At 44.4% G+C, this 12909-nt stretch overlaps 1 protein-coding gene across 1 annotated transcript in view; it reads right to left on the bottom strand.

Annotated features, from left to right (window-relative positions):
* Positions 1-12909, bottom strand: part of gpn1 (GPN-loop GTPase 1) — a 72926-nt gene that overhangs the window by 12396 nt on the left and 47621 nt on the right. Inside the window, exons 9-11 of the mRNA XM_084337266.1 lie at positions 10682-10764; positions 9124-9163; positions 2591-2681 (exon numbers count right to left, since the gene is read on the bottom strand). Of these exons, the coding sequence (XP_084193392.1) occupies positions 2591-2681; positions 9124-9163; positions 10682-10764 (214 nt within the window). The remainder of the gene's footprint in view (positions 1-2590; positions 2682-9123; positions 9164-10681; positions 10765-12909) is intronic.

Below are 12909 nucleotides of genomic sequence, written 5' to 3'. Positions count from 1 at the left end.
GCAACCTTAGTCTATCAAGCAAACAATTATATTATATTTAATTTATAATTATATCAGACAATGCACCTACAAAAGCAGATGATTACAATTAAATTAGCCAACTTGGTAACACATTAGTCATAGCAGCATAGGCATAGCCTTATTAATGTTTTGTGTGGCGTCGCTGTCGTGTACAACGATACTTAAGTTTTTTAGGTGATTTGACAAAGTTGTTGTAGAGTTGTGATATACCATTTTCTTCTGGCATATCTGGCACTCGGCTTTTTGGGCATTGTCTTTGCATATATATATATATTTTTTTATTATCTTTTTTCCCCCCTACTTTTTTCCGATTTTTCTCCCATCCGACTGTTAGTCGTTATGCCAATTCCCAACACCCCTTCCTGGTTGTTGCGCACTCCCCCCCCTACTGTTGGTCCGGGAGGCCGGAGACTGTCGCATGCTTTCCTCCGACGCATGTGCAGCCAGCCGGCAGCCAGCCTGGCAGCGCAGATTCTCACCGGGAGAGTGTAACGTGTGGAAGGTCACACTACCTCCCTCCAGATCCTACCCTCGCTAAGTAGGGGTCGCTGTCCACAACGCCCAGGACCCACCCATCAGCTTTCCCACCCCTAACACTGCCAATTGTGTTAGTATGAACGACCAGCCAAGCTGATAGCAACGCCAGGAGCTGGATTCGAACCCAGCGTCTCCAGCGTTGATGGCGAGCGCCTTGCCCACTACTACACCACCTAGCCGCCCGTCTTTGCATATTTTAAAGTGTAACCACACATCTGATGACTTCTTCGTCGACATGTCTGCTGCACATGTCCTTGTTGTTTTCAACACAGATAATCTCCACGTGCTTGTTGTAGAGAGGTGGAGTCGAGGCGCCGCTTACTTTCGTTTCATTGGAATGGAGGCGCAAGATTTGAGGCAAAAAAATATTACAAACAATTTTGGTTCGAAGCTTGCGCCATCGAACAAAGCTTCGAAGTATTTAAGACAGCCCTACAATGCACGTTTAACTTAGCAGGCCTGTACGCTGCGACGAGATCGTCGCAAATTGCCCCCTAATTTGGCCGGTGCGAATGAAAAATTATATCTACTCGCAAGCTTGCGAATAGTGATTTCACCCCTTCATTCGCATTTCACTACACTAACATTAGCCTACAACCAGGGCTGTACAGGCGACATAATGTTGCGGTTGTAATTTCATTAGACAGACCAGCGCGGACATTTAATAACATGCAATTTAATTGACACGAGCAATGGGCTAACGTTAGCTGGTGGTCCCGAGTGAAGCAGGGACGGCGGAGCTTTAGGCTAACGTTAGCTGGTGGTCCCGAGTGAAGCAGGGACGGTGGAAAAGTGAGGAAAGGGGGTGGGTTATATTGACAAGTGACAACGCTTGACAACAGAAGTTTAAACATAACTTCATATTTATTAGTTATTCGTTTCTGTATATCATCCACTTTCCATCTCCGTGTTTGACTCTTCCTGTTTACATTCGAGTGTGACGTCATCACCTACGGCAGCTTAGACGATCAAAACGCGAACCTAGAACAAAACCCGGGGGGGGGGGCTGGCTCTCTTGTGCGTTCTCGCCCCCTCTCTCTCTCTCGCTCTCTCTCTACATTCAATGATTTAAAGTAGCCAAACGTTACAGACAGTATAAATACTAACTGGATAGTTGATGATAAACATTTAATTTCATTATCTGAAATATTCTAAAATCATTAAGTCTGCTATAAGCCATTATCCCTTTGTGTGTAATTATTATTTTCTCACAGTAGTATATATATATATGTGTGTGTGTGTGTGTTTGGCTAAAGTGGATAGAAAACACAGTACTGTGCAAAAAAAGGGCACCCAAGAGTTTTTATATAAATAGTCTTAGATGTAAATAATTTTTTTTATTAGTGTGTCAGTAGACTACTCTTAGTACATTTTCATTAAATTATTTTTTAAAGCATCTTCATGGTTTAATAATGCAAACATATGTTGCAGGGACTTATTATAATCATCATATTGGCGTGACTGTATGCATCAAAGGGTTAAATCAAGCATTTTAAGTGCTTTAGGAAATGTCAAAATATTGCGATATATATTGTGTATCGTGATATGGCCAAAAAATATCGCAATATCATTTAGAGGCCATATCGCCCAGCCCTACTATAATGGTAAAATAGTTATTTAAAAATTTGCCCCTAAAAAATATTCTTTGCCCCTAAATTTCTCATTTAGGGGCAAGTGTGCCCCTAGTGAAAAAGCTTAGCGTACAGCCCTGCTTAGGGATGCACGATATTGATTTTTTGACACCGATACCGATAACTTTATGCTCCTCAAGCCGATAACCGATATTTATTGTATTATAAAAAACATTTTTAAATGTATATATTTTTTTTTGATCAACATTATTATTATTTTTCTCAACATGAAACAAAACACATCACAATACAATAATAATGCATAAAAAGACTTCCCAGGACAATAACTTAACACCAACTTAAATGTATATTCCTGTAGTTTTGACCTAACCAGATTTATCATGACATGAGCGTTACTACTATGAACAAAACAAAGCCAAGAGAACAGTTTTGACTCTGACCGGTGTGTGCTTTGGGCTTCATGTTGACGGCGCCCATGTCCTTCCTCAGCTGCTCCAGCTGCTCCTGCTGCTTCTTGCTCTGAGCGTCAGCCTGAAAACATACCACAGCTCCAGTACATAACAGAATAGAGTATCGTTTGCACAGTCATAATGCATGTTTTTTGTGGACCATTAGGAAGAATAGCTACTGCAATGCTGTAGCTAATTGGGGATCCTAATAAACTAAACCATGCATCTATTTTGATCACCACATATATATGTTGATCACCAAGTAATTGCTCAACATGATGCACTAACTAAACAAACCTTTCAAACATGGTCTGCGTTCTGCCAACAGTTTTTATACAGGCCAAATACAATGGCACAACTGCGAAAAAAGCTGAAGTACAGAGATGTGCTGGTCTAATGTATATGAGAAAACACTTAGTTTAAAGGTTGAGTAGGCAATTTCAAAGAAATGAGCAACAGTGAGCTTACATATCCAGCTGAAATACAGTAAGCTCTGCATCACTTTCTAAGTGCAGTGCTGTGCACTATGCACACACAACAAAGGCTTTCTATAGACTGAGGCTAGCTTCAAGCTGGATAAAAAAAAAATATATATATTTCCTGGTCTCAGATCGGCACACAATTTTGTTCAGTGTGGGTACTTTTTGACAAATAACGCAATGGTAGTGTTAGTTTTCTGATGCGAACACCACTTGGGAGGTGTAGTGGATATAATGGGGGGGGGAGACACACACAGGAGAGGGGTTGAAGAGGGGAGGGGTTGAAGAGGGGAGGGGGAGATTAGCTCTGTATTTCCTCCACACAGGCCAAACAAATCTGATTGGTTCTTAACTCTCTCTGCCAAACCCGAGAAAAGTCGGGTTATCTCGCCATGCGTTGAACGCCAAAAGCCGAGGTCCTTAGATATTTTCCTTTGATCCCCGTTCTATACTGTATGCCTACGTTGGAATTGCAATGACGATCGAATATCACCAGGTGGCAGTATCGCCTACCTTTGAACTGGAATGGCTTGGTGTGGATACACGTTTTCCTTATTTTATTTTGTGGCAAGGGCTCCTCCTCCTGCCTGAACAGACGGACACAGCGATCGCCTCGAAATGTTGTTGCCTGAAGCGTATTTTCCATATAAACGAGTATAGACATATACACTGGTAATCGCGATGGCGATGCAATCACTTGGAATTATTCTTTTTGGAATACCTTCTGGCTAAGGTAAGGTATATTCTATGTCTATTTTACCGAACCTGAAACATGTTTTTGTAACAATCACAGTTTTGTGTTTTACCGTGTTCCTTTAACACATTGGGCGCCGGGCATTAGAGTGCATCAAAATACACATTTCCAGCGTATTGATTTGTATGGGTGCTAAAAGTGTTACCATCCATGTAAAAACAATACATGCAAAATATTTTTGCAATACGAGGTGATTTAGATGTGCAACGGTACATCAGTACATGCTGTCCTCTCCCAACATGGCCTGCTGTTAGTGTCTGTGTGTGTCTGTGTGTGTGAGTTGCAACATTGTTTCATCTCGCACCTGGTCCTGCAATTTTTGGGGGGATGGGCGGGATGGGCCTATAAATAGCTTTACCTGTGTGGCTCTGCATCACAGTTTACTCAATTCCCCCAACTCCACCATCACCCACCACATGATCCAGCTCTCCAACTATATCTCCAGCTATCCAGTTCTCACAAGATGGCGTCGCCGCCCTTAGGCTCCCGCCAGAGCAGCCGCAGCCTGGTCTTTGGTCTGGGCCCCAGCATAACCAATGCAGATGCCATCATCACTGGTGCCAAACTGCCAAGTGGTCGCCAGATCTTGCGGTGCATGCTGTACAACTGCGACACGCAACTGCATGCCAAGCGGCCAGGTTTGACCGGAGCCTTGTCACGGTTCCATGCGGCTAAGGACGTTTTGGAGCAGGTGCAGCCATTTTATGGAAAGGCCAATATTCCAATGGTGAGTGATCATCGAGCATGCGTCAAGATAGTAGCGCTTGTCGATGCTAGCAACAAGCTGCGGCAAATTCCAAAGGCCAGGCGCTCCAGTGAGGCTACAGCTCGACTGGTGGACGCAATGGAGCACAAGCTGGATGCCACATTCCCGCTGTGGTCTCCAAATGCAGAGGAGCTGATCTGTGATCCAGAGGACATTGCTTTCCTGGCCAGCATGAAGGGCGACAGAGTGGCCACATTTGGAGCATTGGATGCCAATCTGCAATCCAAGTTGAAGCGGCGACAGGAGCGTGAAGCAGCGCAGCAGGCATGCTTTACCAAGGAGCAGCAGGAGATGACTGCGAGGTCCAGCATGGCGGTGGTGTTGGAAAGCGAAAGTGATGAAGACAGCAATGCAGATGAAACAGCTGCTCCACCGGCTGAGAACACACCCACCCGTGAGCGTAAGAAGACTGGCACCACAGCCTTCATTCCATCAGACATTCTCAGCCGGCCGAGTCTTGTGTCACTGGCTACACGGTTGAAGATCACACCAATGCAGCAGGCTGCCTTCACGCGCGGTCTGATCGAGGAATCCGGTGGCAATTCGGCAATGGTCTCCACATCCTACGCAACAGCAGACCGAGCGCGCCGCCACGTGTTGCAGGCCATCAGTGAGGACCAGCAAGAACAGTGGACACCACCTCCCATGTGCACCTTGCACTGGGACAGCAAGTTTGACGCCAATGCTCAACAATGTGCGCCAGTTGGAGGAGCGTCTGACAGTGGTGATCGGAGACGCGGAGCGGCTCAAACTGCTTGGTGTGCCAGCATACATGAAGGGGACTGATGAGGCATGTGGAACGATCATTGCCCGGCTGACATGCAAGCTGCTGCAGGACTGGTGCTGCACCGATCAGGTTGTCAACATGGCATTTGACACCACCGCGTCAAACATTGGCCATCTCACGGCAGCCTGCATTGCCATCCAGCTCTCACTGGGTCGACCACTGCTCTGGTCCGGTTGCCGGCACCACATCGGCGAGGTGCTCCTCAGCCACATCTTCACTGACCTCAAGGTGGAGACGTCACGCTCGCCAGAGGTTACATTGTTTACACGTCTGCGCGACAACTGGAACCTGTTGCCACACAAGGACAGCGGCCCATTGGCCCGCTACATTCCTGGCGATGCCGAAACACCGTTCCTGGGCAAGTTGCGTGCTGAACTAATTGTGTGCGCTGCAGGAGTGCTCGACTACAAGCGAGGCGACTATCGTGAGTTCGTGCAGCTATGTCTTGTGTATCTGAGTGCAGACAGTGCAGAGCACACTCCAGTTAACTTCCAACGACCGGGAGCACTGCACAAGGCGCGGTGGATGGCTAAGCTGCTCTACACTCTCAAGCTGGCCTTGATGGAGCAGCACATTGCCTTGCTTCCTCAGGGGACCATCACTACGCAGCAGCAGGTGCTGAAGATTCGGGCGTTTGCCAACTTCATCACGCACATCTACGCAACGTGGTGGTTGACCTGCGACACGGCCGTAGATGTGGCATGGAATGACCTTACACTCTACCACAACCTGTACGCATACAAGTCTGTTGACGAGGGCATCGCAGCATCAGCGATTAAGGCGCTGAAGCTGCACCTATGGTACCTGTCAGGCGAATTGCTGCCCCTGGCACTCTTCAGCACCAAGGTGCCAGTTGGCGAGCGGCGCGCACTTGCAGATGCTATATTGGAGCACAAGCCGGCTGATATATCCATGCAAGCCCCACAGCTCCGCTTTGGCACTGGCTTCGGCAAGCCAAAGTTTCCAACCCTCTCGCCGACCACCAGCTTGGCTGACCTCGCCAACCCAGACTGCTGGTTCGGCATGCACCTGCTGCACATCGATCCCGCGTTTCTTTCACTGGATGTAGAGGATTGGGTTACCAGTACAGCATTTCAGATGGGTGCAGTGAATGTACGTGCCATCAATGTTGTGAATGACTGTGCCGAGCGTGGCGTCAAACTGACGTCAGACTTTGTGGCAGCAGCCAGGAGCGAGGAGCACCTGCAGAATGTGCTACAGGCAGTTGAGCATGACCGCTCAACACAGCCAAATCTTCGCTGCTGCAAGCGCAAGCTGGACCAGGTCTAGGACTCTAGGATGCTTGAGACATGTTTGAAAGACTATTTCAATGTTGTTATCAAACATTTTGTTCTTAAATGTTAGGGTTAATAAATGTTGTTCTCAAAAACTATTTCTTGCCGTTTTTGAAATTGCCTTGTCATGTTATCTAGTAAAACGCCCAAAAAGGCCAATTTTCATATATTTCACATGCTGTGTGGTACCTCTAAATCTCAACGAATCTTTCCCAAACTTTGCACAAATAATTTTTATGTTTGTCCGAACAGAATGCAACCCCACACAGATTGATATGTTGAGATTAAATTTTTGCATTGCAATTTGATGCACCCTACCGGGCATTATGCCCATTATTATACCCAGTCTGCCAGCACTGTAACCCTATGGAGATGTTTACCTTCTTTGCAGGGCTAAAACTTTTTAAATATTATAGCTATATCTGCATTACTATGGCCCATTCAACATCGATTATCCATCGTTCCGGATGTGGGAACGTTATATTTTTTCATTCATACATTGTTGTGTTAATACCATCTAGAATATAAGTGTTTTTATGCTTTTCTGCTGTAATTCCAAAAACGCTAGTTATAGGCCCCGACACATATGATAGATTATCGATTGGCGTTTCTTTCCTATACACGCTATATTAAAAAAATCAAATGTATATGATCGGTATACATTATACTTCATCATGTGTGAAGGAAAGGGGGGGGGGGGTCGTTTATAATTCCTTGATCGTCAGTAACGGCTTTATTTAGTATGGGTTGATATGTTGAGCAGATGGTTTGCAGTGAAATGAATAAGCAATCGGGCTGAAAATAACGTTTTATTCCTCTTACCGTTCGCCGATGAGACTGGAGGAAAAAGATCCCAATTATTTGACGCTGATCTCCTAGATCCATTTCCGGTTTGTATGGCGCAATAAACGCCGAAATCATATAGATTATTGTGTTTCGAAAGTGATCCAAATGCACTAGAGTGTTTGTCTGGACCCACGTAACAAGATATGACTGCCGGAGGGATTTCCTTGATGCACCGATCGCCACTTCCGGTTTTGCTGTGAGTGTAACTCGCCCGACCATCCACCAGGTGGCGGTATTGAGGCGTTGCAATCTCAGACAGGGTGCCACTGCAGTCCGGAGGGAGGCTGGATGAATTATGAATGCCATGGCGAAAAAATTAAATATTGAAAAAAACTATTTACGCCGTTGTTGGCGTTCAAAGCATGGCGGGCAATAACAACTTACGCCGTTTATGGTGCACAATGTGTTAACAGGAAACCAGCAAATAATAATATATGTTGTTTGTCAAACCAGGATACTTTTCTAGAGCCATATGAAATCAGTTTTATTATTTTCCAAATTCCATTAAATTTTTTCCCAAATTCCGTTTTTTCCCTTTTAATATTTCAGAATTCTGTATTTTGCTTTTTATGCTCATTTTACCATCAGAAATAGTGTCTAATAAGTGGGAATGAATAAATGTCCACAATTGAATATGATATAACAGTCCATTTAATGTTTTCAAGTGCTGCAACTCAGAAATAGTTACATTTTACACAATACTTTTCAAATAATATTGTGACAAAATAAAAACACACATTTCAAGTGTAAACAATAGATACAGCTAGCTACTACTGACATTATCACAATGACAATGTCAGTAGCCTAGCTATATCTATTATATTGTGATGAAATATAGTAATGCATAATTTAGGCACCTTTAGTTTAGTTTATTTCGTTTATAAAGGACAGTGTATAATGACAATCGTTTGCATTAAACAAATGGATGAGCGCACCAGATTTAGCAAGAAGCTATCATTTCCATCTATAGTCCTATGTACTGTAACGTTTCATAGCTATTTAAGTTTATTTAGATTATAAAGGGCAGTGTATAATGACAATCGTTTGCATTAAACAAATGGATGGGTGCACTAGATTTAGCAAGAAGCTATCACGTTATAGCCATTTAATCACAATAGTGTCGCAAGTGTTTTTGTGGCTCCAGTCCACAGAACGTTGACAGAATTTGCAAAACACCTTATCGCCGGAGGCATAAAAGTCATTAGGATACTGCTCTGCTCTGAATTGAGGGCTTATTGGGGAATTTCTTAGCTTCTTGACGATGTTAACACCGAAGCAGCGAGACGCTTGGAGACTGCTGTGTTGTGTGTAACCCGCTCTAGCGTCCGCCTCCCCGGTCGCGTGTGCACCAAGCGTTCCACCCAAAAACGGAATTTCAGTCCAGATTAGGCCAAATTCTGCAATATTCCACGTTTTGCAGTTGATTCCATTTTTATTGGTTAATTCCGCGATTCCGTCCGCGATTCCGTGAACGCGGATTTCATATGGCTCTATACTTTTCCTAAAGAGTAGACATGGTAAATACAAACCCTGCAAATTTAGGTTTCACTTTATGCAGAAAAAAATAGGTACAGTAAACTCACTCAAACGTACTCACCAACTCTTTGTGAAGCCTTTCATACTCTGGCCGATAGTCCCTGAGGAATGCACAAGGCAGAATTTTTGTCAAAAGTCATGGAGGACTGTATGTACTGAATGTACTGTATTGGGGGGTGGGGTGTATGTACAGTATGTGTGCAGCTGTCAAGAGAATGGTTGCCCCATCTACACTTGGCTAGATTGGAGTTAAGAATATTCCTAGACTGAGAACACGATATAATGGAAATGTCCATTGTTCCCATTAGTAAATGTTGGTATGAAAGTGGGAAACTCTATGTGCGCTATAGAGACATCTGGTTGCTTAACCCTTTGAGTGCCACAGACGTGTTATGTCGTTAGTTCATGCCCCCCGTTGAGTGCCACCGACGCAAATTATCGTTTTTTATTTTTATTAGCGATCTGAATTCATATTTCATCAACAGAGTCTCCCGTTGGTACAGCAGCCCCTCTAGGAGCTCTGATGGGAAAATACCACCCCCTATCGTCTATCCCTGTGTAACTGCAGGCCATTCGATTACACTGGTGGATGTGTGGGGGGGGGGGGGGGCCTACTGGCTTCACTATGCTGGCGAGCCGTCTGATGAAGAGGGAAGTGATCGCGAGATGGAAAGCAGCCTGGAATATATAATTACAGCAGCCAATAATCAATCAATAAACGCGATCGATATTTGGAATGGCGATCAGGAATTGGAATAATCTTTTTGGAGAACATCTGATCTAAGGTAAGGAATCTATGTTACCAGTCTTGGGGTAATCGGAGCTGTTTTGACCTATACCTATAGCGTGTCCCGTATATGTGCGTGTGTGTGTGCTGTTGAGGAAATAAGATAATCGATTTCTCAGCTCGCTTCTATAGCGTGCATAAGTACACATATACTATCGATAATCTAGCGTTTATTTGAAAACGATTCATAAATAGGCCGACAAATGACAACGGTCTAGTGTATTCGAGAATATTCCAATAAATGCCGTTTATGACGGAAACTTTCCATTTTCCTGAAATTTGAGAAAACGATAGCTTTTCGAAATGCTATAAAAAGGATATGAACAGATTAAAAAACAATCCGTTTCGACAATGTTGACTGCAAACAAGTCATTGATAAGCAACGGGCAGATTAGACACATAGCCATAATTTAAAACATAGATTATGCGTTTTTAACGCCATCATTGAAGTGGGTCGTGGCATTCAACAGGGTTTCCAATGTTAAATGGCCGGCACTGAAAGTGTTAAGGCAAGAAGCCGTCCTTCGTCTCCAGTTCCGCTGATGTCTTTTTGCTGAGGGAATGTAAAACACTGATGCAATGGACAACATTTTCAACAGGCAAACTTCCAATTTGGGTTAATTTCTAAGCAGTTTTAAAGTTTTAAGATGCGTCAAGTATTGTTTCAGATTCCCGCGCTCAACCATGATCTGTCAAAGCAATTGACTTTCAATACAAGCTTCCTCTTTAGCAAACCAAAAGCCCACGGTGGAGACGTGGCCTATATCTAGAATGAAGACTTGAGTGTTTTTACAGACGGCTAATGCCAGTATAGCATGTGTGCACCACTCACGTCTCGTACTCCTTGGCTGCCTCGGTCACCTGGACAAACAGCTCATCCAACCCACTCCCTGTCACTGCTGACACACCCACCACCTGCACACACAGGGAAATAAGAATGCCAGAATGAAGAGCAAGTTCAGCCTAAGACTCATGCCTCGTTTGGTCATCCTGTGGAGCGCTGGTCAGCGGGCAGCTAATGTATTAGCTACGGTAAGCTTGTTGTGGTTCTCGCAAGCAGATCAATGGCGGCATGCCCGGAAGTAGAAAATGAATAAACGCTTGCCGATTGGTGGTAAGAACAGCAGGAGGTGGGTGCTAGCGGTGTGACGTAATTGGCCGAATCGACTGTCATTCTTTATATAGGCCTATCAATTGTTTTTAAGCTCAATAAACTCTGACCGGAATTGATCCCATTTGTCCGGTAGATTGAAATCTACCGGACACTCAGACCGGCAAAAAAAAATTCTAACGGAAACCCTGCTGTGTAGGCTAACGCAATTGGGCGCTGAGAGGCCAATCAGGGCGCGCAAACCGAACGCGGAAGGACAACTGCCTTGGGTAAAGTATTCACGCTATCGGGACTCCGAAAGTACAGTACCGGCCAGATCCTGGTATTGGCGCTGTCTCGATAATGCAGTTTCCCCTGTTGCAGACCGGGTGGCGTGTATGCTTTCTACAACGCAGTTGGGTTTCCGGGTTCCTCTGATTGGCCACTAAGCCTAGGGCTGGGCGATATGGCCTAAATATGATATCACGATATTTTCTGACCTTTCGGCGATACACATCACGATGTTTTTCCTTTTTTCCCCAAACAATTCATTATGAGGCTTACCAAGACAGTATTTGTGTTTGCAAGCGAACATTAAAGACAAAAGACTCATGCATTTAGCATTTTTATATTATATATTAGATTTAGATTATTGGATTCTTAGATTATATATTTAGCATTTTAGCCTTTCGTTTTTTAGATTATATATTAGATTCGATTTAGATGATTAGATTACATATTGTAACTATTTATTTATTTACATGTATGTATACATTTATTATTTGAACGGCTTAAGGCTATATCTGTACTTGATGTTTGTTTGTTGTGTTGCATACTTGAAATAAACTTCAATCAAATCAAATCAAACCCCCCCCCTTAAAAACAAAAACCTGTGTTTAACCTAGCCATCTATAAAACATCATGCTAAAACTGTGAAACAAATGTCCTACTCCCCTAAAGAAAGAAATACATAGCAATGCAAACATGACTCAGTTATCCAATAGTGCTGCTGCTTTTTATTTTGTTAAAAATATTTTAGTTAAGACTAAAAGACTACAATATATATGACTACAAGGGCCAGAAGCCGACTTCATGACGGCTTCCTGTCCTCGCATTCCATTTGCGGTTTACGTTACATTTTCAACAACAGATTGCTGCTAATTAAACACTTCATGGAAACGGAGTAACGTTAACGTTATGTCGAGTTCATACATGTAGTGTAGTATGAACTCGACATAACGTTAACATTACTCCGTGTCCACTGTTGCTGCCACTGTTGCGTCGCAGATGGATGGTACACTCTGTTAGCTCCGTAGCTAATCCGCTCATAGACTAATTTACCGATAGCAGTACCGTTAACGTCGGAGCTTACTCCTAGGTTTCAGGGGGCATCCCTAGCACCGAGCCACCGCCTCTCTGTCTCTGGCTAGGTGTGTGCGCTTGCGTGCGTGTATGTGCGTGTAGATGACGTAATTTGGGCAAGTGTGTGTGTGACTGACTTTTTTTCTGCGAGAGGGAGAGGCGAGAGGGAGAGGAAAGCATTTAGCACTGCGCTTGTAAGTCTCATCTCAGCCGCGGCGGCCTCTAACGCGAGGGCAAAACATCATGATATCCACGATACGTTTAAAAAGTGTATCGTTAATGAACTGTACCCGATATTTATATAATAGTCATATCGCCCAGCCCTAACTAAGCCCACGTGACTCTACGCTATTACGCCCCCTTATCGCCGCCAGTTAGCGCTTACGCCCGCGCATGAGCCGCGACAAGCTCCTCAGCCTCCTCAGCCGCTTAACGCAATTTATACAAATGGAAGTATTGAGGCGGTTAGGTGGCCGAGCGGAGATTGCGTTCGTCACCAACCCCGGAGCTGTTCGAATCCAGCTCACAGCTCCGGGGTTGTCACCAGCTTGGCTGGCCGTCTGCACTAATACAATTGGCTGTATTAGAGGGTGGGAGAAGCTGGCGGG

This window comes from Notolepis coatsorum (assembly GCF_963971535.1).
Source record: "Notolepis coatsorum genome assembly, chromosome: 20".
In the NCBI taxonomy this organism is placed as follows: Eukaryota; Metazoa; Chordata; class Actinopteri; order Aulopiformes; family Paralepididae; genus Notolepis; species Notolepis coatsorum.
The sequence above is the reverse complement of the archived record's forward strand: the minus strand, read 5'-3'. Positions and strand labels throughout refer to the sequence as shown.